At 46.3% G+C, this 24,664-nt stretch overlaps 1 protein-coding gene across 1 annotated transcript; it reads right to left on the reverse strand.

Moving 5' to 3' along the window:
- Positions 1-1,848: 1,848 nt before the first annotated feature.
- Positions 1,849-11,684, reverse strand: LOC122055092 (protein NRT1/ PTR FAMILY 2.9-like). The gene is made up of 5 exons (XM_042616483.1): positions 11,670-11,684; positions 3,956-4,058; positions 3,613-3,830; positions 2,965-3,521; positions 1,849-2,854 (listed from the first exon to the last, which is right to left on the reverse strand). The coding sequence occupies exons 1-5, from the start codon at positions 11,682-11,684 to the stop codon at positions 1,849-1,851; spliced, it is 1,899 nt and encodes a 632-aa protein (XP_042472417.1).
- Between the last annotated feature and the right edge of the window lie 12,980 nt (positions 11,685-24,664).

Here is a 24,664-nt window from a genome sequence, read left to right on the forward strand (position 1 = left end):
TCATGAATGCTTGGTTCATTTATAGCCCTACTTGCAAACTTTCTCCTGACTTCTGGTCCCTCAGATGCATGACATATGTTTTTCTTTCTCCACTAGTGTACTATTCTACAACTCCTTGTCCGTTCGATGCACCAAGCCCATCAACTCCTTTTTCTTATTATCCTTCTCACTCGCTATATCTTACGCTTGTCTTTTTTATGTTCCAAAATCTCTGCACACTCAGACACAAGGCAATAAACACATAGGATCTAATTTAACTCGGTTGATCAATATTAAAACTAATCCGGTGATACTTACAATCTCCTCCTTTTAATGTGTATCAATCCAAGTTAAGATTAAGGATTACAAACACTAAATTTTATATGAAAAAATAATTATAAAATCAAAAACCAATTATAGTATCAAATTTTATAATTACTTCCTCCCCTTAACTTAATACTTTAATTTTCTCTTTTGATCACATCAAAAATATATATGAATAAAGAAAACAAAAACATTAGAGAAAAGATTCAAAAAAAAAATCCAAGGAATGTCCATAGGTGATGCAAGTCTATGTATTTTTATCATAATTATTTTGTAAATAAAATAATATTTAAGAATTAAATCTCAGATTTGTCAAAAAAATTTAAAATTTATTTTTAAATTTCATGAGAGAAAATTATTTTTCATTGTCGAAATAGTTATTTTTAAAAGTAAATTTTGAAAAATAGATTTCAATGTCAAACTAGATTGCTAATTTTTTTTTTTTTTGAACATTCAAAATATAATGATTATTTGTAGAAAAATCAAGTTTTTTAAAAATTAAAAAATTAGTCATAGTTGTTACAATATAATAGAAAGTAGCTCCCACAAGTTGGCACAGTTGGTAACTATATAGATAGTTATTCTAATATGTTTTAGAGTGTGTTTGATTCAAATTATCATGCATAACCTTAGTTATATGATTATTAGGTAATCACATAACTAAGGTTATGGGGAATAAAACGTAACTTATTAGGTGTTTGGTTCAACTTAGGTTATGCAACCACTTAGTTTTATATTTACTAATTTATCCTTTGACTTTTCTTTTTCTCTCTTTTCTCTCTCCCATGATTTCTTTTCTTCCCCTCTTTGTTGTCGTTTGGGTTGTCGTCGCCACCCAATACTAGGGAAAGGAAGGGGTTAATATATATAATATATTCATGAATATAATGTAAATCCTAAATATTAAAATTTTAAATTCTAAATATATATAATATATTCATGAGAATAAATTCTAAACCCTATATAATATATCCACGAATTCTAAACCCTAGAAGGAATAACTGAGCTCCTAAGCCTCTGTTTGGATAGGGTGAAGTAAGGTTCATTAATGGAAGGGGATGGAAGGGGAAGGGAGGGAAAAAAAAGGAAAGTAATATATTTATCTTACCCTTGTTTGGAAGGGAGAGAAAGTTTATGTGAGAGGAAAGGGATGGAATGAAGGTTAAATATATAAATTTACAAAAATATCCTCTTATTTTTTTAATAAATCTGTATATGAAAAAATAAATAAGAATATAATTGTAATAATTTCTCCTTACCCTTCCTTACACCCCAGTTTGGGGTATAAGGAATTCGCTTATTCCCGAGCATGCAAGGGGAGGCTTTACCCTTCTCTTCCCTTCCCCTTCATAGCTCACTCTCTCCTAAACAAGGATAAAAATTCATTTACGTATGTTTATCTTTCCCTCCCTTTTACTCGCCTCCTCCCAAACAGAGGGTAAATCGCACCCTTAGTCCGCACAGTCACACGGCGTATATTCCGCATTCTATATCCATACGGAAAAATTAAAGAAATGGCCTTTTTTAATTTTTCATCCCCACTCTTTATTTTCGTTGAACATCCAAATTGGCCATGAATGGCGGAGCCAAGGAGGCATTTGTTTCCACTAAGGAAGCGGAGGCGAAGGCGGAGGCAGAGGCAGAGGCAGAGGCAGGGGGAGAGGAGGAGGCGGAGGCAGGGGAAGAGACGGAGCCATCATCGCTCTCCGCTGGGTTCTTGTACCTGTACCACCTCGCGAAAAGAACGAAAAAGACGAAGTTGAGTGCTCCAATGGATCCGATCATGTAGTAGAACAACTCCAATCTTCCCTTGTTCAAATCCCCAGCCAACCATCCGTCGTCCTCCACTCCCTCCGACGTCGTCCGTTGAACGATGTTGACCAAGAGGCCGCTCAAGTAGCTCGCAATGGCGACGCCGCAGAAAAGCAGCGACCCTGCCAAGCTCCTCATGTTCTCCGGGAACTGCTTGTAGTAGAACTCCAGCTGGCTCACCAAGTTGAGCGCCTCCGACACGCCGATGAGCAGCAGCTGCGGCACCAACCAGAAGCTTGACATGGCCGCGATCGCTCCACTGCCGGGGTTCACCCCCAGCGTCGGCTCCCGCAGCGCGATTCCCCGGCGGCGAACCTCCACGGCACCGGACACGAACATGCTCATGACGGAGAGGAGGATGCCGACGCCCATCCGCTTCAGAGGCGAGATCCCGTCTTCCTTTCTGGCGCAGTGGTGGAGGAACGGGATGGCGACGCGGTCGTAGAGGACGATCCAGAGGGTGAGCGCGAGGCTGGCGAAGATGGTGAAGGACGCCGCGGGGATCTCGAAGTGGCCGGAGATGCGCTTGTCGGACTGCAGGGCTTGGAAGACTACGTAGGTGTTCTGCTGAGCGACGGCGATGAAGTAGATGATGCCGGAGGACCAAATGGGGATGATTCGCAACATGCACTTCACCGTCTCCACCTGCTGCACGCTGCACAGCCGCCACGGGTTCCTCGCCTTCCCGTCTTCACAGATCTCGTCGCCGGGGCACACCGCCGCAGCTTTGTCAAGAAATCTGAGCTGATCAAGACTTCCAGTTAGCATCTAGAACAGAGAATTTAAGAAAACAGAGGAAATAGCATCTAGAACAGAGAATTTAAGAAAACAGAGGAAATCTACGCTTACTTGAACTGATCAGTGTGCGGGAGCTTGGTGACGAGGGAACTGAGATGAGGAGGGTCGTGGAGGCAGTTCTTGGGATCGTCCGGCAGCTCAACCCGCCGCCTCTTCTTCGCCGCCGCCGCCACCACCTGCACGATGCTCGTCACCGGGCTCCCCTCCGGCTTCACCTTCACGTAGATGCTCGACGCGACGAAGAAGAAGGCGCAGGAGAGGATCATGAGGACGGTGGGGATGCAGAATCCCAGCGCCCAGCTGAGGTAGTTCTGGATGTAGATGATGACGGTGGCGGAGACGGTGACGGCGACGGTGAGCGTGAAGTAGTACCAGTTAAAGAAACTGTTGATGCCGCGCTTGCCGGAGTCCGTGGTGGGGTCGAACTGGTCGGCGCCGAACGCTATGTTGCACGGCCGGATGCCGCCGGATCCGACCACGAGGAAGACGAAGGCGATGGAAAGGAAAGCGAGCTGCCATGGCGTCGCTTCCACGCACGTCTGCCCTTCCGCACAGCGAGGAGGGTGCAACGCCGGGACGGCCGCAGTCAACGTCAAAAACAGCATCCCCTGCACCAAAATCTCATTCCAATATAATCATCGATCTTCTTAATTAATTAATTAATTAATTAATTAATATCGTAAAAGGTGAAGGATTTACCAACAAGGAAGCAATGGAAGCCCAAGCCAAGGTGTTGTAGCGGCCAAGGTAGGAGTCAGAGACGAAGGCCCCCAAGATGGTCGCCAAGTTCGTCGTCCCATTGAACACGTTGAGGATGGTGGCCGCCTCCACACTCTTCATGTGGAAGAACGTCGTTAGATACACCAACAAGTTCCCCAACGTGCCTATCGTCGCTAGCTTCTCAAACGTCTCATTCCCTGCACACACCCATAAAACTTCATGATTCGATTACAATGTATATATATAATGCATGATTAAACTCTTTGAACATCAAAGATAGATATATATATATATCTATATAATTGATTACGTACGTACGTACCAATGAGGAATGGCATCGTTTTCCAACCCCTATACTTGATCTGAGGCTCGCTGGCGGCCAGGCCTGCCTCCGAAGCTTCCATTGTTGCCTCGGACCTCTGTCCCTCACTTTCCCTTCCTCCTACTGCCTCTTTTCTTTCTTTTTCTCTCTTTGGGCTAAAACTCTCACAATGAGTGAACCTATAAATATTATGATGATCGATGACTTTTCTTTGTCTTGTCATGCATGGCACACACTGGTGGTGAGTATATATTTATTATAATTATTTTAAATTTTTATTCGAGATGATGAGTCGATTTCTATGCTATAATTGTTGGGATGCTGTAACGTGAGACAAACCGTATATTTCTCCTGTATTGGTGTTATTTCTGGGGGTGTGAGAGAAAGGAGAGAAGGATCCACGACCGGAAAGAGTACTACTGTATTATAAGCTATAATAATATATATACTTGTTGATCTTATAGATAAAATTTTAAAATACCCTCAGAGTAATTTATTTGGTTTTTTTTTTCATATCTCTCAATATTCAATTATTATATAAAAAAAATATTTGACGTTGTGCCATCATTAGAGGAATAAAGTATGGGTAAAGATGAAGTTGTAGCATAAATGGGGATAATGATCAATATAATAATAGTAACAGCACTAGGGAGAATACAATTTAAAGATGATATTATTCCCCTAAACGATTTAATATATATATCATCGGCTCCATAATTAAATATAGTAAAAAAAATTATGAAGATATTTATCTTAGTGCAGGAATCGGGAGGTCAAACATCCAATAAGATATATTATATTGATAGAAATTGACCAAAACCTATAGAGTAAAACCTATACAGATATCAATCTCGCCAACCCATGGAGGCATATTCATCACCACTGTTGACATGAGGGGTGGTCACCAAAGGTAAGATGGTTTGAGAATGAGGTTTTGTGTGAGTGATGGACAAAATAGATATTTTGCTAGCATCTATGTTAGTTCAAATGGAGAGGAGACCTCTAGGAGGAGATACTATTGCCATTCGTGAGAAACTTTTGTGAACCTCACTTGCGTGTTTGATCATGGGATCCGTAGAAGTATCAATTCACACATAGATATTGATACGGTGCATAAATGTGAGGTCGGTGAAATGATCTGGCGAGAAGTCAAAGTCACTGAAGGGTCAAAAGTTACGCCAACTTGGAGGTCAGAAGTCTAATCCTCGTGGCAAGTCAAAAGTCATGCCAGCCTGTAGGTCAGAAGTCTAGCCCTCGTGGCTAGTCAAAAATTACACCAGCCTGGAGGTCAGAAGTCTAGCCCTCGTGGCTAGTCAAAAGTTACACCAGCCTAGAGGTCAGAAGTCTAGCCTCCGTGGCAAGGCCATCGTGGAAGTCAAGAATCAGAATTACAAGGTCAAGATTCCGGCGCACGGGGATAGAGTCAAAGCTTTCGTTGTGGGACTGGTCGAAGGATAGTATTTACGAGGTAGGCCGGATCTGACCTTGAAGGGAATCGAAAATGGACCTGACCCACAAGATCAAAGTCAAATTGAGGATCAGGTCCATGGGTCAGATATAATCAGGGATGGAGTGCGACTAGGGAGATAGCTTGTTGATCAGATAGGTATACCGAAGAAAACCTCCAATGAAGCGATGCAGGTCAGGGAACCGACCCAGCGTGCAGGTCGGGACGTTCATATCATGGATAACAGTAAACAGATGCGGGTCGGGAATCAGATCCAGTGTGCAGGTCGGAATACTCAGGCCATGGATAATAACAGATAGATATGGGTCGGTGGACAGACCCAGCGTGCAGGTCGGAATACTCAGGCCGTGGATAATAACAGATAGATAGGGGTCGGCGGACAGACCCAGCGTGCAGGTCGGAATACTCAGGCCGTGGATAATAACAGATAGATATGGGTCGGCGGACAGACCCAGCGTGCAGGTCGGAACGCTCATGCCCTGGATAATAACAGACAGATATGGGTCGGCAGACAGACCCAGCGTGTAGGTCGGGACGTTCATATCACGGATAGTAGTAAATAGATGCGGGTCGGGAAGCAGACCCAGTGTGCAGGTCGGGACGTTCATACCATGGATAACAATAAACAGATAATTAGATCCAGCGTGCAGGTCGGAATACTCAGGCCATGGATAATAACAGATAGATATGGGTCGGCGGACAGACCCAGCGTGCAGGTCGGAATACTCAGGTCGTGGATAATAACAGATAGATAGGGGTCGGCGGACAGACCCAGCGTGCAGGTCGGAATACTCAGGCCGTGGATAATAACAGATAGATACGGGTCGGCGGACAGACCCAGCGTGCAGGTCGGAACGTTCATACCATGGATAATAGTAAACAGATGCGGGTCGGGAAGTAGACCTAGTGTGCAGGTCAGGACGTTCATATCATGGATAACAGTAAACGGATGCGGGTCGGGAATCAGATCCCGCGTGCAGGTCGGAATGCTCATGCTCTAGATAATAACAGACAGATATGGATCGGCGGACAGACCCAGCGTGCAGGTCGGGACGTTCATGCAATGGATAAACGGTGGGCAGATGCAGGTTGGGAAGTAGACCCAACGTGCAGGTCGGGATGTACATGCTTCGAATGACGCATACGAAGGCAGGTCAGGAGACCAGCCACTACACGACAAATAGACCCGTAAGGAATCGTAACCGCCTGTCAGAGAACAATCATCGTATGTCAGGGAATATTCTAATAGAGGGAGGCTCATACTCTTCTCGATTCCTCCGCTAGCTTGTAAGAGAAAGCCACGTGTCGACCACCGCCGGACAGAGCCTGACACCCGACATTCCCTGACATTCACCAGGTTCCAGAAGCCTCAATTGCAGTATAAAAAGGGATGCTTTGTCCCTTACGCAGGTACGCTTACTCGTCATTTTTTACCAGTCTTTTGCTTTTCTTGCTTTCTCTGTGATTTCTGGGGAAAAAGTACCTGACTTGAGCGTCGGAGGGCCTGACCCGGGGACTTTTTCCATGGTTTCTGGTCTCTAACGACCGTGTAACTCGTCTGAGCGTGCGCAGAACAACAGCGCCATCATCTTGATCCTTTCTTTCCGTATAGTCGCCCGTGTGCACTTGTCCAGGGGGTACCTCGCTGACTCAGCATCTCAACGACTCTTCGTCAACTTTTAGCACAACAAGGTCCGCCTCCATCCGACTCAGCTTCCGGACGGGATTAAATTTGGCGCCGTCTGTGGGAACACAAAAACCTGATCCGGAACGTGACAATGGAGGAGTCTGGCCGCATTCACGTCACTATGACCGCTGGAGAGTACGAGCTATTCAAGGAGGCCAAAAGGTTGGCAGCCTCGGAGAGACATGCAATTGTTTCACGACCACGACAAGCTCCTGCTGAGGCTTCCAAGGAGCCCCTCCCTGTTTCAGATCGAGGTTCCAAAAGAAAGCAGCCTGAGGTATTTCCTCAACATCCTTATCGCGAGCCTGGTGTAGGATATTATCAGCCAGAGCCCCAAGCACAAAGCCTCAAGAAGGAGCAGCCTCAAGCATCTATGGCTGAAAGTTCACAACCGCGGGATTCGAAGAAGGGAAAAGCTCTTGTCATACCTGAGGCATTCCCCGAAGATCCGGACTAGAAAGTACCTTTCTCAGCCAGGATTCTAAATGAAAGACTGCCTAAGGGTTACAGAGCTCCATCAATCGGAGAATATGATGGGAGCAAGGACCCGGAAGATCATTTGCGAAAATTCAAAAATGCAGCCCTGCTGCACCAATATAGCGATGCTGTTAAATGCAGAGCTTTCCTGAATACTTTATCTGGTTCAGCCTTAAAATGGTTCGATGGGTTGCCTCAAGGGTCCATCACCTATTTTTTGGACTTCAAAACAGCTTTTCTTCGCCGATTTGCTAGCAGTAAGAAATATCAGAAGACAGATCATTGTCTTTTCGCTCTAAAGCAGGGGCCGACTGAGCCCCTAAGAAGTTATATCAACCGCTTTAATCAAGTGGCTCAAGATGTCCCCACTGCCACCTCAGAGATTCTGATGAGCGCATTCTCTCATGGATTGGGGGAGAGAGAATTCTTCAGAGATCTCATCAAAAATCCTGCTCGGAATTTTGATGAGATGGTGGAAAAAGCTGCTTCCTACATCAAGGTGGAAGAAGCAGCTCGAAGGAAGGCCGAAAGACCACTTCCTTCCACCAACAAGCAGGAAAGAAGAGCGCCTCAACCACCCTCTCAACCTTTACCGCGAGTTCGGGAAGCCAGACCTGCCTTTCAGCCCGGACCAGAAATTCGACCTGCCCCTCGAATTGCTGCTGTACATATCCCCCGACCAGGGCCAGGAAGCAATCGGTATTGCACCTATCATAGATCCCGTACACATGATACTAACCGATGTTTTCAGTTTGCCTAAGACTCTAAACGAGCTGCCGAGATGGGTTTGCCCCCGCCTGAGCTGGTGCCTCAGCTGATCAAGATGATGGAAGAACAAAGGGTGGCAGGGCAGGCCGGACCATCTCGTCCTGACCTTGCGGGACCTAGCACTCATCAGCCTGGCTGGGGAAAAGAGCCGGAAGGATCACGGGAGGTCGAAAACAGAGGTAACGCAGTTGTTAGAGAGATCGGCATGATTTCTGGGGGGCCGACTGACGGAGATTCAGGGAGAGCACGTAAGTCTCATGTTCGGTGATTGGAGGTTCATGCTGTCGGATGCAGACAAGAGCAAGCTGCTGGCCCTGTTCTCAGTTTCGGGCCAGCAGACCTGGAGGGTCTAGAGTTGCCTCATGACGACGCACTCATCATCAAAGCCATCATTGCCAATAGCCGAGTGGCTCGGGTTTTTATCGATACCGGGAGCTCGATCAACATTCTATTCAGGACTGCATTTGAAGAGATGCAGATTGATGCTGCTGAACTTCAGCCAGTGGCTACATCTTTATATGGGTTTACCGGCAATGAAGTGAAGCCTATGGGCTAGATTAAGATGGCTATATCTTTGGGTATCGAGCCACTGGTGCGCACAAGGAGGAGCACATTTATATTAGTAGACTGCCCTTCCTCCTATAATGTTATTCTAGGGAGGCCCACCCTGCATGAATTTAGAGATGTTGTCTCGACGTTTCACCAAAAAATCAAGTTTCCTGTGGGCGAGCAGGTCGGGGAAGTTAGAGGAGAACAGAAGGTTTCTCGGCGGTGCTATATCGACATGGCCCGAGTTGAAGCTCGGAAACATCAAAGGATGCAGGACGGAGGTGTTCATGTCGTTCAAGAGGAGCCTCTTCCTATAGCTGAGGAGCTCATCCCTTAGGAAGAAGTACAGCTACACGCTGATCGGCCTGAAAGTCTGACCTGGGTGGCGAGAGACCTTCCTCCTCCCCTCAAGGAAGAATTAATTCAGTGTTTAATGCGCAATCGGGATGTCTTTGCCTGGTCTACTGAGGAACTTCCTGGGGTTAAGCCGGAGGTGGTTGAGCACAAGTTGCATCTATTACCTGACTCTCGACCTGTGAAGCAAAAGAAAAGAAATCTCTCAACTGACCAAAATAAAATAATAAGAGCCGAGGTGGATCAGCTCAAAAAAGCATGACATGTTCGGGAGGTTCAGTTCCCATCCTGGCTCTCCAATGTGGTCTTGGTAAAAAAGCCTAACAATAAGTGGAGAGTATGTATCGACTTTCGGGACCTTAATCGGGCCAGCCCCAAAGACTGCTATTCTTTGCCCCGGATTGATCAAATGGTAGATTCCACAGCGGGGTGTGAAAGAATATGTATGCTGGACGCCTACCAGTGGTATCATCAGATACCTCTAGCCCGGGAAGATCAAGAGAAGGTTAGTTTTATTACGGCTGACGGTACTTTTTGTTATACTGTCATGCCCTTTGGCCTCAGGAACGTCGGAGCCACATACCAGCGAATGATGGATAAAATCTTCCGGGAGCAGATCGGGCGAAATGTTGAGGTCTATGTAGATGACATACTCATCAAATCCTCGCTGGCCGATAACTTGATCAAAGATGTGGAAGAGACGTGCAGGACTCTACATGTTTAGCCCTTGAAATGCTTGTTCGGGGCTAAAGGAGGAAAATTCTTGGGTTACTTGGTGACCGAGCGAGGAATAGAGGTCAATCCTAAAAAAGTTCAAGTGCTCAAGGATATGCAGCCTCCTCAGAATCTAAAAGAAACTCAGAAGCTGATCGGCAGAATAACAGCCCTGTCAAGATTTATTTCCAGATCTGCGGATCGGGCCGCTCCTATTTTCAAGGTGCTAAGGAAGGCCTCCAAGTTCCAGTGGGATGAGGAATGCACTAAGGCTTTTGAAGAGCTGAAGAAGTATCTGGAGACCCTGCCCTCTCTTTTTAAGCCAGTTGTAGGAGAACCTTTATGGGTTTATTTGTCAGCCACCCCTAAGGCTGTAGGGGCAGTGCTCATCAAAGAACATGATCATGTACAATGACCAGTGTATTTCTTCAGCCATTTATTAAAGGGAGTCGAGTCCCGATACATGGCACTCGAGAAGTTGGTTTACGGATTGGTTCTTATGGCTCGACGGTTGAGACCTTACTTTTTATCGCATCCGATCACAGTCTTAACCAACAACACCATGGGAAAAGCACTAACCAACATAGAAGTGGCGGGTCGGCTTATTAATGGGCCACAGAGTTAGGAGAATATGATATACAGTATCAGCCCCGCACTGCTATTAAAGCACAAGCCTTGGCAGATTTCTTAACAGAGATACATCAAACCAGCCCTAAAGAAACGTGGAAGATCTATGTGGATGGGTCTGCTAATCATCATTGAAGCGGGGTCGGGGTATTAGTAATATCTTCTCAAGGAGATATACTCCAGGTGGCGGTACGATTGAATTTCTGAGCCACGAACAATGAAGCAGAATACGAGGCTTTATTGGCCAGACTGCAAGCAGCCCGGCATGACAGGGCAGCTCGGGTAATCATCTATTCAGATTCCCAGTTGGTGACTCAGCAGGTTACAGGCAACTTTATTATAAATTATGATAAATTGCAAATGTATCAGGAAGCTTATGAGAAGATGAAGGCAGAATTTGCAGAGGTCACTGTAACAAAAATACCCAGGTCAGAGAATGAGCGGGCAGATGAATTAGCAAAGATGGCCAGTTCCTTAACTACTTGGGTGTTGGATCGGTCAACGACACAAGCCTTTCTGATAGCCCAGATAGATTTGCAAAACAACGCAGAAGCAACTATTGATTGGCGAGCACCCGTAACCAATTATCTTAGGCAAGGTATCTTACCGACCAGCCCGGAGGAATCCCGATTGATAAGGAGGCAGGCTCATGCTTATGTCATGATCGGGGACCAGCTCTACAAAAGGTCCTTCTCTCGACCCCTACTTAAGTGCTTAAGTATGGAGGAAGCCGACCAGGTCTTGCGAGAAATACATTTAGGATGCTGTGGCAGTCATGTAGGTGGGCGAACATTATCTCGCAAGGTACTCCTGGCCGGGTATTTCTGGCCTACTTTACAAAGGGATGCTCACAAGTTGGTGAACACATGCTTGTCCTGCCAGAAGCATCAAAACCTGACACATCGACCTACGGCCCTGCTGAGAACGTCCATAGTGTCCTGCCCTTTTGATCAATGGGGCATGGATATTGTGGGACCATTTCTGATGGCACCAGGTCAGAGGCACTTCTTGTTGGTGGTCGTGGACTATTTTTCTAAGTGGGTAAAAGCAGAAGTCCTAGCCCGGATTACGGAAGATGCTGTCATTCAATTGTTGTGGAAGAACATCCTTTGTAGATTTGATATTTCTCATAAGCTGGTGTTTGACAATGGAAGGCAATTTCAAGGACAAAGAATACAGGCTTGGTGCAAGGGATTTGACATAACGCAAGCTTTCACTTCAGTAGCTTATCCTCAAAGCAATGGTCAGACCGAGGTAATTAATAGAGAAATAATCCGAGGTCTGAAGGTCAAGCTAGATCATGTTGGAGGCAACTGGGTGGAAGAGCTACCAAGCATTTTGTGGGCCTATCGTACAACACCTCGGGAAAGCACAGGTCTGACGCCGTTTCACTTGGTTTATGGCAATGAGGCAGTGGTACCCATAGAAATTGGGGTACCGTCGGTCAGAAGGATACTATACGATGAAGGAAATGCAGAGCATCGATTAGCTGAGCTAGATCTTATTAGCGAGACTCGCGATCAAACAGCAGCTCGTCTGGAGGCGTACCGACAAAGAATGAGACAAAATTACAACAGGAGAGTAATTCCTCGATTCTTTGGAGAAGGAGATCTGATCTGGAAGCAAATCAAGCCAGTAGGGGATGTGACTAAGCTAGCACCACAATGGGATGGACCTTATAAAGTTATTAAAAAGTTAGCCTTCGGAGCCTATTATTTACAAGATGAACGAGGCAAGAAGCTAGATCGGCCCTGGCGCGCCAATTATTTACGACCTTATCGAGTTTGAAGAGATGGCCGAGAAGGGCAGATTGAGTGATAAGCGGAGCTGTGACATATCTCACAGATTGGGTTAGCGGACCGAGGAGAAGCAGATCAGAAAAAATGAGAAATGTGAAGGCAGATTATATGTAAAACTTTAAGACAAAGTTAAGCAATTTAAAGCAAGCATGGGAAGGTAAACCAAGAAACAGCAAAGTAGTTTATGAGCAATTCTTAAATCATTATGTACAAAAAGTAAAAAAATGTTAATCGAAAGGGGCAAATATCTCATCTGGTATCTCTTTGATAAGCCGATCATGGTCTAAGAATTCAGGAGGTGGAAGGGACTTTAAATAGTCTTGCTCATGAAGTTGTCGCAGAGCCCCGCCCGCCCCGTAAATAGCAGATGTGGAAAAATGATGTCCCACCTGTGCACAAAATTCTGGATAACGCAGGTACATGGCCCGGTTTCACAGGCAGTGATCATTTTCCCCTTCTCTGTAAAGTGCCAGAGCTGTGGACACGCCCTCTGTGGTGGCCCTAGCCTGAGCTAGTTCACTTCTGGCAGTGGCCAATTTTGTTGCTTGAGAAGTCAGTTGGGTCTCTTGAGATTTCAAAAGGACCTCCTGCGATTTTAATTTGTGGTCCTGATCTTGCACCAGAGTTTCAGCCGCACGCAGTTTTCGAACCAACTGGTCTATAGCTCTTTGATGCTCTAAAGCCTGCTGATTCATACTCTGTTGGTGTACATTATCAGCCTGACTCTGCTTCTCCTGAAGCTCTTCCAGTTCTTGCTCGGTTAGGGCCAGGGACACTTCTAGACTATTCTTCCTGCTGGTCAAGGATTTTATTTCCGCCCGTAAAACATGGTTGGCCTGGGCAGGATCATTTAGTTGCAATTCCAGTTCAGCAACACGGTCTCATAATATCTTATTCTGATAATGAGTAGCATGGAAGGAGTGGTTCATTATCAGAGACTCTGCACAGGCCTGGGGGACATACAAGAAGTATATGATAAGAGCGGGAAAAGCAACAGTGGGGAAATTTTTTAAAGGTTACCTTGACATATAACTCTGCAAATTGGTCCATCTGGGCCGAAGGAGGCAAGGAATCCATGTGCTGCAGGCTTTCTTCCTAGAGAGTGGCTAGACGACCTTTTATCTTTACGGAGCTGGTAGGAACATCTGTCTGAGACCATAACCGCACCTCAGAAGGAAGAGTAATACAATAATTCTGATAAATAAGCGGAGGGGGTCCTGAGGGACCCGCGGCTGAACCAGGAGGAGCTGAAGGCTCGGTGGTTGTATCAAAAGGAGTTGAAGAAGGCCCCTGATGAGGCATGGCAGACGGGATAATGAAAGGTCGTTCTAAGGGGCCAACTTCATTGTCTTGAACGTTCTGTGAGGTGGCAGGGTGAACCAATGAGGGCTCATCCTGATTACTGGATAACGTAGGGGGATTAGCCACATGGCTCGGAATTGAAGGCGGAGTCGCCTGAGGGGGTGTAGGAGAGGCAGCTATATTTGAAGGAGAAGGGATAGATGATGGGACGGGGTCGGACATCGGGCGAGGGGCTCGGCGCCGGCGTTTTTGAGATAGTGGTTGATCGTCAGAGTCAGAATCATCGGAGGACGACCGAGCCCTGCGTCTAGAGGGAGTTGGGGTGTTTTGGCTCAGACATTCATTGGTGGCGCGAGCCCTGCGAGCCGCCTGAGAAGCCTCTCTAAAAGCAGGACTAGTAAGAGAGACGTTGCATGTTCTTCCGCCGGGGCCCATAGGCCTCCCACCAAGGCTTTGACCAGAGATTTAAGGAGCTCGTAGAGGACTAACCGAGGGTAGTGGTGTTGAGGGAGTAGGTCGGGCCGTACGTGGGGCTCGGGGGCGAGCGGGAGCCCGGGGGCGAACAGGAGTAGCTGGCCGAGGTGGGCGAGCAGCCCGGGGCGAGCGGGAGTGGCCGATCGAGGAGCACAAGCAATCCGAGAGCGAGTAGGAGGGGCCAGTAAAGAAGGTCGGGCAGCAGAAGACCCTCGCCGAGCGGGCCTGAGCGGAGGATTGGTTACTGAAGCCCCATCGATTGAGGTCGCAGACGAGTGGGGAAGTGCTCTTCTCCCCAGGATAACTCGCCCTCGCCTCATTATCTCCATGTCACTTAGAGGACGGGGATGAACCTCCGAAGCATAGGTCAAGATTTTAGCTGCACCGGGTAAAGTGTGGAATTACTTTCCCTAGATCTTCAGAAGAAATAAAATACTTATGCAGTGAGGACAGGGCAGAAAGAAAAGCTTACCCAGGGAACGAGGCGTCTCTTGGGTCAGATGGCTCAGGCGAAAGTAGGACAACAATTCTTCAGATAGTAGGCGCATTAGGTTAATGTGCCAGCCGACCAGGCGAGATGAGGCTTCCAAATAAGAAGCGTCTAGATGAAACTCTCCTAGTTCAGGAGAGGAAGGAGGTAACTGTTGCCATCGCAGAGGCCATTCCACATCATGGGGAAAGGCAATGAAGAAAAATTGGCCTCTCCAACTCGGGTCAAAAGGCGGTAGGGATGAGAAAAAATTAGTTCGAAGACGGGGCTGGAAACGAAATGTGCCTTCTTCTTGGTGTCGTAGGGTGAAGAAGCAATGAAATAAGTAGGCGGACCAAGATCTTTCGCATACTTCACACAAAATTACAAAGCCACAAAGGATTCTTATGGAATTGGGTGTCAGTTGCCCCAGAGGAATATGAAAATAGTGACCTATGTCGGTGAAGAAAGGATGGATGGGAAGACGGAGGCCAGCCACAAATTGTTCTCTGAAAAAGGTGCTGGAGCTAACAGGGGGATCATAGAATCGATGCACTCCAGTTGGGATGATCACTTGCACATCATCTTCAACCCCATAGGTGTACCTTAAGTCATCTCGAGCACATTCATCGAAAAAGGAAGAGCCAGGGTAAAGTATCGACACCAAAGAAGAGAGAAAAGAAGGGGACGCCATGAGAAGTGGAAATGAAAAGAGGAAGTATTAAGCGGAAAAGGATCTAGTCGAAAGTAGCAGGCGCAGGAAGGAAGAAAGCAAAAGGTAGAAGAAAAAAGCGTCAAACGTTGCAAGTCGAAAGCGAGGAGAATATTTTTAGGCGCCTAGCCAAAGGGTATTTTCGACAGATTATCATCCATCGACGCAAAATAATGGGCGGGAACAACGAAAGTCATAGGATCTGCCTCGGAAGTAACGCCCAAGGGCATATTCGGAAGAGCACCAGCGCAATATACGAGGAGGATCTCGGGAAAAGGTATCTGTAGTTGTTAAAGTGCTCAAGCTTTCCCGAACTGGGGATAATTATCAGATTCCTCGGTCTACGTATTCAGACCTGGATCATGAGGTAACCCGGTCTATGCATGACTCCTACTTGCTGACCCTCGATTATCCATACCTGGAATAAGACGCAGGTCGGAGTAAGACTGAGGCTGGTCTGTGGTTACTCAGGCCTGGGATGAGACGCAGGTCAGGAGTAAGACCGAGGCTGAAGATTGGTCAAGGATAGGATGCAGATCGAGGAACTAGAAAGATCCCTGATTTAGGATGAATGAGATCTAAAATGGGCGGCCAAATTGTAAGCAGAGCCTTGAGGTCATTTCAGAAGGGAAGTATGCAAGATTATCAGCAAAAGAGCCACATTACAAACAAAACTAGGGAAAAAAATGAAAATCCGGGGGCAGGGGATACCACGAGAAAGATAAGCATGTTGGAATAAAGAAAAAGCAGTGAATAAGTTGCCAAAAAGTTGATTTGTACATCAAAAAAGTACTTAAGAAGGCAATATATATAACCAGATTAAGGTTTTTTGTCGGCAGAAGGAGGATTATCTTCGGTAGGGCCAGCTATATGCTCAGTAGGGTCGGAAGCAGGTTCAGTCGGAGGCTCGGGCAAGAGAAAGAGGTCGTCATCATCCTTAAAAGAGGGGAAGGACCCATCAGGGATCTCATCCATGATGCGACCTATGTCTATAAAATCTTCTGAAGGGACAGTGAGAATCATATTCTGTTCCAGCATTTGACGAGCTCCTCCGCCCACGCCGCAGCATACCAGGAAGTTCATTAAATCTCCCATTTTCTTAATGAAGAAGGGGGAGGTAACATATGCTTGTCTATAGGCCCTCAGCCGACCCACTTCACCTGCTTGATAATCGGCCAGCTGTGTCTCTGCTTTCTTCTGGTCAGCGCGTGCTTGAGTCAGGGCTTCTTGACCTTGGGAGACGTCCTCTTGAATCTTCAGAAGGTCGGCCTGCACAGCTTTAAGAGTAGCCTGGCTGGTTTCCCATTGGCTTTGAAGAGCTTTCTCCCGGTCGGCGCTAGAAGCCAGTTGACTTTGAACCTCTGCCAGGGCCTTTTGAAGACTCTCCTGGGTTTCTTGCAAGCTAGCCAATTGAGCATCTCTCTTCTCTAGCTCAGCCGCCAACTTTTGTCGCTTTTCTACCTCGGAGGCCAACTCCAACTCACTTGTCTGCAAAGCTATTTCCAAGGCCTTGATTTTATCAAAAGCCGCATGAGAAATATCGCGGGCCGATCTGGCAGACTCTCCAATTAAGCGAAGATAATGCGCCAGGTCCCCGGGAATAGGGTTGAGGGGATCGCGAGGAGTTAGGGGCAGCTCTATTTCCTCCAGACGAGCTTTCAGCGCTTCATTGTCCCTCTGTAAGCTACAGGCGTATTGAAGGGCACTTAAGTTGGCGGAGCAGGCCTGGGTCAGATGTTAGGTATATAAAGAAGGGTTATAAAAGATTGTAGCAAAGAAGCATAGGTATAAAAAGACTTACAGCAACCATTTGACAAGCCGCATAATCTAGCCCCCCTAACGGAGCATTCTTCCAAAATCTGCGATTGCCGGTGCGCCAGGAGGCCGCTAAATAGTCCTCTAACTCAATCAGAGCAGTAAGGGGAGGAGTCCCATCAATAGCTTCTGCACCGACCCCTGAGCCTGTGGAGGAAGGTGCACGTCAAAAATCAGTAAAGGAATATTTCTTGCAGGTTTTCCTCCGGGATCTAGAAGTAGACGCGGGAACATCTAAGGGAAGGGGGGCAGATGGAGTATTAGAGCTCCCGGGCTGGTCCGCCAAGGGTAAGGGTGACTGACTGGGAGAAGAGGCTGGCACTTGCGAAGAAGTCTGCTCAGGAGCTATATCTCGACCGGGAGCCAGGACTGATACGCGAGGGGACACGACAGGAACTTCAGGCCCCATAGTGCTCCCCCGGGCCGGAGATGCGGCTGGGATTTCCAAAGGGCGATGAGCAGCAGAAGAGCGACGACTGGAAAGAAGAGGTAGGGGTGACGCCTGAATAGTTGGAGTCACTCTTTTCCTCTTGCGTTGAAGTTTTAGGCGTTCAACCGGTCGAGGGAATGCCACTTGCTCCTCAACCTGTTCTCCAGTGGCTTCCTCGACTTGTTCTTCAAAGGCTACCTCCACTGGCCCAGTCGGGGGCAGTTCAGCCTGTTCTATAGCAATAGGGTCTTCCGCGAGAACCACTTCCAGGGGAAGCGCTGTGAGAGGCACTTCCTGGGTTGTCACTGGTAGAATGGGGGGTGGAACAGAAGGAGCGGATTGCGAAGCAGAAGGGGCAGATCGGGAGGAAGCGGCCACACCCCGCCTAAGCTCCTCACCTAGATTTTTCAAATAAGAGGAGGACCGACGCTTACCATCCGATGAGTAGGCTCAGTACAGGGCAGCCTCCGCGATAAGAAAAAAAGATACCTCAGTTAGCGAATAATAGATGAAAGGAAAACGGGGTCTTACCAAACGGAGCCCCGATGCCCGTCTGAACAGGGCTGAGCCCAAATAAATATAGAAAGCCTTCCAATAACAACACAAAAAAGTTAACAAGTACGCCTTGGAGTGCTTCAAAGGTAGGGATACAAGCAGCCTGGTGCTGGTGTGTAGGAAGATCGGCAGGGAGGTCTGGGCGCCATTGAATGGGCCTGACCGGGGGTTGAGGCATTCTGACAAAGAAAAAACGGGATTTCCACCCCTTGTTCGAAGAGGGCATGTCTGCAAAAAACTTATAGCTGGGCCTAGCTTGTACCATGAATACGCCCGGCTCTGAGCGTTTGAATGAATAAAAATGGTGAAAGAGATGAGCAGTAAAGGGAAGCTCATATACACGACAGAGAATAATAGTACCACAAACTGTCCTAAAGAAGTTGGGAGCAAGCTGAGAAATACAAACGCCAAAGTATTCGCTGAGGGAAGAAATGAAGGGATGGATAGGAAAACGAAGACCTCCTAAAATTTGGTCTCTAAAAATAGTCATGAAGCCTTCAGGAGGACTAGCAGGATGTTCTTACGGTGTGGGAACTCGGAGTTCATAGTTGTCGCCAAGGTGCAGGTCTGAGCGAATCGCGGATAGGTCATGGTCATCTATATCTGAAATGAAGCAGGAATACCAAAGAGTGGTCTTACCATCAGCCATTATCAGGGTAAAGAAGGTTGAGGAAGAGATTAGTCGAGGAGGAGAGGAATGCTAGACGGAGGAGCGTAGGAGAAGAAAGGTGCGGACGCTGGGGAAGTCGAAGCAACATAAAGTAAGCAGTCAAAACGCGCAAGGCAATGACTGCGGACGACCTTTAGGGTTTATAAAGGGAGTGTTCATAGAGAATATCGAAAAGAAGAGTATCTTTTTGGGTGAATCGCTCAAAACCGTCTGATCGTCGAAGAACATACTCTTATGGGAAAGCGTGTACAAAAAGGAGTGGTGTGGACGGCTTCACTCTGCATAAGCAATAAAGGCAGAGGACAGGTGTCGACCTCCGAGGAGCCATATTAATGATGGATGTGATAAGGAAATCATGATATGAAGCAAGCGTACGGAAACACTTACCACACGCTTTCCTGGGGAACCGTGAAAGAAAAGTAGCGGAAAGGAAATTCAAATGCAGCAAGGCCAAGGATAAGTGTTAATATGGTTATCCCATCAACATCACTAATAATATGTCTCTTGATGACAGGTGAAGTGAAAGCTCTTCGAACGATTTCAGATCGGGAGTTCGACCCCCAGATCGGCAATTTGCGTTCAGATCGGGAGTTTGACCCCTAGATCAGCAATTTACGTTCGGATCGGGAGTTTGACCCCCTAGATCGGTAATTTACGTCCGGAGCGGGAGTTCGACCCCCAGATCGGCAACCTATATCCAGGTAGGGAGGTTCGACCCCCCAGATCGACAATTTACGTCCGGAGCGGGAGTTCGACCCCCAGATCGGCAACCTATATCCAGGAAGGGAGGTTCGACCCCCCAGATCGGCAACCTATATCTGGATTGAAGTTAGACCCCCAGGTCAGCTGCATGTGTCCTGGTTGGTGGATTGATCCTCAGGTGGGCAACATTTATCTGGACCAGGAACCAAGCTGCTCGGTCGGCTGTTCCAAACTCTTGCCTCAGTGCAAGTTATAAGTGAGATCTGCTCTCACGCCCAACGACCGAGCTGCTCGGTCGGCTGTTCCAGACTCTTGCCTCAGTGCAAGTTATAAGTGAGCTCTGCTCTCACGCCCAACGACCGAGCTACTCGGTCGGCTGTTCCAGACTCTTGGCTCAGTGCAAGTTATAAGTGAGCTCTGCTCTCACGCCCAACGATCGAGCTGCTCGGTCGGCTGTTCCAGACTCTTGCCTCAGTGCAAGTTATAAGTGAGCTCTGCTCTCACGCCCAACGACCGAGCTGCTCGGTCGGCTGTTCCAGACTCTTGCCTCAGTGCAAGTTATAAGTGAGCTCTGCTCTCACGCCCAACGACCGAGCTACTCGGTCGGCTGTTCCAGACTCTTGCCTCAGTGCAAGTTATAAGTGAGCTCTGCTCTCATGCCCAACGACCGAGCTGCTCGGTCGGCTGTTCCAGACTCTTGCCTCAGTGCTACACTAATGTAGCATAAGAATGACTCGGGTCATCCGCCAACGAAAGTAACGATAGGATGGTAAACTTAGGATCGCATGTTATTTCTATTTTTTGGGATTTTCAATATGGAAAAGGGGGTGTGGATTTTAATTCTAAACCTAACAAATTAAAAGCAGAACATGTAGGAAACTAATCTAATGCTGGAATAAAATCTGACTAAATGTGAATAATTAATCCACAACGCATTGTCACACTACGCTATGGATTAACTATCAACATAATTAAACTACGTCATAGAATGACAAAACACTAAATAAAACCTAATCTAGTAAATGAAAGACAATGCAAGTAATAAAACTAAACCTAACCTAATTATAATTGCAAAGAATAAATGGCAACATGAAGTAAAGTAAAGCATCTACGAAATTAAGCATAGAACAAGACCTAAAGCATTAAAGAAATCTAATTTAATTGCATTCAAATGAAAACTAGAACTTAACAAAATTGAAAGTACAGGACAAAACAAGAATTAAACAAACTAAAATACATTAAAATAAACCTAACACTTGGTTGAAGCAATTCATCGAACACTTTGTATGTGTTAAGCTAATTAAGCATAATATGTGCAATTTAAACATGAGGAATCAAGTTTGATACAAGTATTCAATCAAAGCATCAACACAAGTAAACAAAAGTAATAAACATGAAATAAACTAAGACTTCTAACCACAATCCACACTTCTTCTTCGAATACCAACGACTACCTTCGCCGTCACACGAAAGACCCAGCTCGGAACCCCCAAAGCCGGTGGACAGTAGCTCACCGCCGATTGCTGCTTGCTTAGACAACGAAGATGATGTGAATCTTCCACCGAGGAACCCCCTCAGTGTTGGTGCAACATTCCTCAGGTCAAGGTTGACCTGGTTGACCAAGCTTGAGTCTTGGTTTGGATTTCGATGTTTGACAATGCAAGGTTGATTGAAGAAGAGTCAAGTAGGTCAAGGATGACCGGATACCTGACTGGGAAGTCCTAACTGGGATGTTAGGCAGGAGGAAAATCCTGGTGAGTGAAGCCAGGTGAAAGACCTAGTGAGTGAAGCTAGGCAGGAGAAAAATCCTGGTGAGTGAAGCCAGGTGAAAGACCTAGTGAGTGAAGCTAGGCAATTGGGAAAGTCCTGGTGAGTGAAGCCAGGCAAGAGAAATCCAGATGGGTCAAGGTTGACCAGACATCTGGTGAGAGTCCAAGTAGGTCAAAGAGATTGACCGGATACTTGGCACGAGGAAGAAAAGTCCAAGTAGGTCTTAGGGATGACCGGATGCTAGGTCTTATGTACCAACAAGTCATGGTTGACTAGATGTTGGTTTAGGGGGCTTTGGGCTTGGTTTTGGGCAAAAACCAAGATCTGGATTGATCCGTGGATTGATCCAGCAGGTTTGGATTGATCCGTGGATTGATCTAGCATGTTTGGATTGATCCGTGGATCGATCCGTGGATCGATCCAGAAGATCTGGATCGATCGGCCGATCGATCCGGTGAGTCCCCGCGAACAGAACCCCTCTGGATCGATCGGTGGATCGATCCAGAGGTCCCAATCGATCAGTGGATCGATTGGGACGCTGCTGCTTCGCGCGATAAGCGCTGGATCGATCCGTGGATCGATCTAGAAGTTTTTCCAGAGCACAGAGGCGCTCTGGATCGATCCGTGGATCGATTCAAAGCCTCCCCAATCGATTGGGAGCAATCCAATCGATTGGGATTCGACCATTGGCGTCGTTTATAGCTGTTGGTGTGCGGTTCCTTCAGCAGAACTTCACCGATTCATTCCAGAATCATCACAGCTCCTCCCCAGCACTCTCTAAGCTCCTCACCGCCAGTTCTTGAAGGTTCTTGGAGGTTCATCCAAGTCAAGAGGCGAGTTGCAACGAGAAGAAGAAGAAGCTAGGGTTTTTTACTGCATCTCTTGTAAGCTTTCGCTTATTCTTTACTACCCTTTCTTCTACTTGTATTGAGAGTCTTGTAGGGCTTCTCCGCCTTCGGTAGTTACCGAAAAGGAGTGTTTATTAGTGGAGGTGTGTGTGTGTGTGCGTGGATCCTTGGATTAGTCACCTCTTGTGAGGTGGATACCAAGTAAAATCCTATTGTTAGCATTGTTGTAGTTTGTTTCTTTGTATTCCGCTGCCCATCACTTTGAAGAAACAAGCAACGAAGCACGACGAGCACACGCGAAGCTATTCACCCCCCCCTCTAGCTACTTTTCGGTCCCAACAAGTGGTATCAGAGCAAGGTTGCTCTTCACCGGAATCACCGCCGGAAGGGGCAAACATAACAAGCAAAGCTAGAGGGTGAAGAAGTTGGAGCAAATTCATCAAAGTCAAAGAATTCAAGAAGCTCAACTTCAAGATGCAATTCCAAGATGGACTTGGATTTGATACAAGGGTGGCTCCACCATACACATCCACAAGCTTCGATTCTTGGAGATCAAGAATTGAAAATTTCTTGATGATGGAGATAGAGCAATGGTTTGCTCTAATGGAAGGTTTTAAGGCTCCAAGGAATTCAAAGGGCAAAGTTCTCAAAAGGAGCAAATGGAGCCAAGAACAAATCCAAAGATGTGAGGCCAATGACAAAGTGACCAAGCTTTTGGTCAATCTATTGCCGAGCAACATCTTGGAGAAAATTGGAGAAGTTGAATATGCCAAAGAGCTATGGAGCAAATTGGAAAAGGCTCATGAGATCCCCTCCACTGTACCTAACCAAGAAGAATCCAAAGAGGGTGACTCATTGGAGCAAGATCAAGAGGAGGACTCCGAATTTGAGAGATGAAGAGGAAATTCAAGAAGCTTCATTCTCAAGGGAGTGTAATCAAAAGAGCAAGGAAGGAGCATATTCCTTGTTTCATGTACAAGAGGATGAAGAAGAAGGTGAAGCCTCCACCACTAGGATTGAGGGGGAGCAACTCTTGGTGACACCGGATCAAGAAGAAGGAGAATCCTCCACATCCGGGTCAAGAGAAGAAGAGGATGAAGAAGCTTCCACCTCCACAAGTCAAGATAAATCAATTGGAGGGAAATCGATTTCGGATCAAGAGGAAGCCTCTACATTCATATCAAATGGAGGAGCAAGTGCCACCCCTACACAAGAAGGTATAAATAGTTCAATTAATAATAAGAATCATATTATATGTTTTGAATATAGGGAACATGGGCACTACAAAAGCAAGTGCCCTAAATTGGCCAAGAAGAAGGGCCAAGTGACACCTAAGGGCAAGGAGAAGCCAAAGGAGACCATCCCCGGAACAAAGAAGAGCAAGGAGCACATTGTGTGCTTCTCTTGCAATTAAAAGGGGCATTACCGGAGTCAATGCCCTAAGGGGAAGAAGATGGTCAATGCCCAAGGAGGAAGCTCAAGTCAAGGGGGAGCCTCTAAGGTAAAAAGGAAGGTAACTTTTATTGAGCCTACCCCTTTACATTATGGTAAAAAGCATGCTAGTTCTAACTTATATCATTTTAATGCTATTTACCATAAGAATAGAGAGCATGGTAAAATTAAGGAAAATAATGTAGCTTACCATGCTAAAACTACCACACATAGGATTAGGAAGGTAGATAAAAATCTAGGCAATCACACTAAGGACCTTAGCTACAAGCCTAGAAATAAAAATGCTCATAAATTTAATGGAAAACCAAAAACTAAGGACTTAGTGATAGAAAATCAAGTCTTGAGGTCAAGGCTTGATAAAATGAAAAAGACCCTAAAAAGGATGGAAAATATCCTAAAAGGGGCAAAATGAGCATAGCCTAGGTCTAGGAGCACAAAGGTCATCTAATGGCCATAGGGGTTTGGGATACAAACCAAAGGCTAAGAATGATGTAATCTCTTACCATAGGGTTCCATATAGTTATGGAACCAACCCTAGGTCTAGTGGTCAAGCCAAAAATACAAGGGAAGTTATCCCTAAAAGTATTTTTGCAACAAATGTGACTAAGACTTCTAAGAAGTCTAAGAAAGTCACAAAGAAGGTTACAAGGGAAGCAATCCCTAGAGTTGACCTAGAAAAAGTGACCAAGACTTCTAAGAAACCAAACAAGGTCACTAGAAAGGTATCTAGGGAAGTTATCCCTAGTGAATACCTAGAGCATCCAAGGAGCACCAATAGGTTTTGGGTTCCTAGGAGCATTTTCTCTATCCCATAGATGGGTTAGAGAGTGTCAACTCTGAGAAGAAGGGTAGTTAACCCAACTTTGAAGAAATTGACACTCAAGGAGCATTTTCAAGGTTTTTGTTAACCTTTGAAAATGAAATGGATTTATTGTTACTCTTGGAAAGAGTAAAATGTGCTATCAAGGAAGAAATTTGAGATGACTTGAAATGGCACAAGAAATCAAGTGTTAAGAAATACCAAATTGGGACTTTGGTATTGTCTTAGGAATTTAAGGCAAATCTAA

This window comes from Zingiber officinale, chromosome 3B, assembly GCF_018446385.1.
Source record: "Zingiber officinale cultivar Zhangliang chromosome 3B, Zo_v1.1, whole genome shotgun sequence".
NCBI classification, from domain to species: domain Eukaryota; kingdom Viridiplantae; phylum Streptophyta; class Magnoliopsida; order Zingiberales; family Zingiberaceae; genus Zingiber; species Zingiber officinale.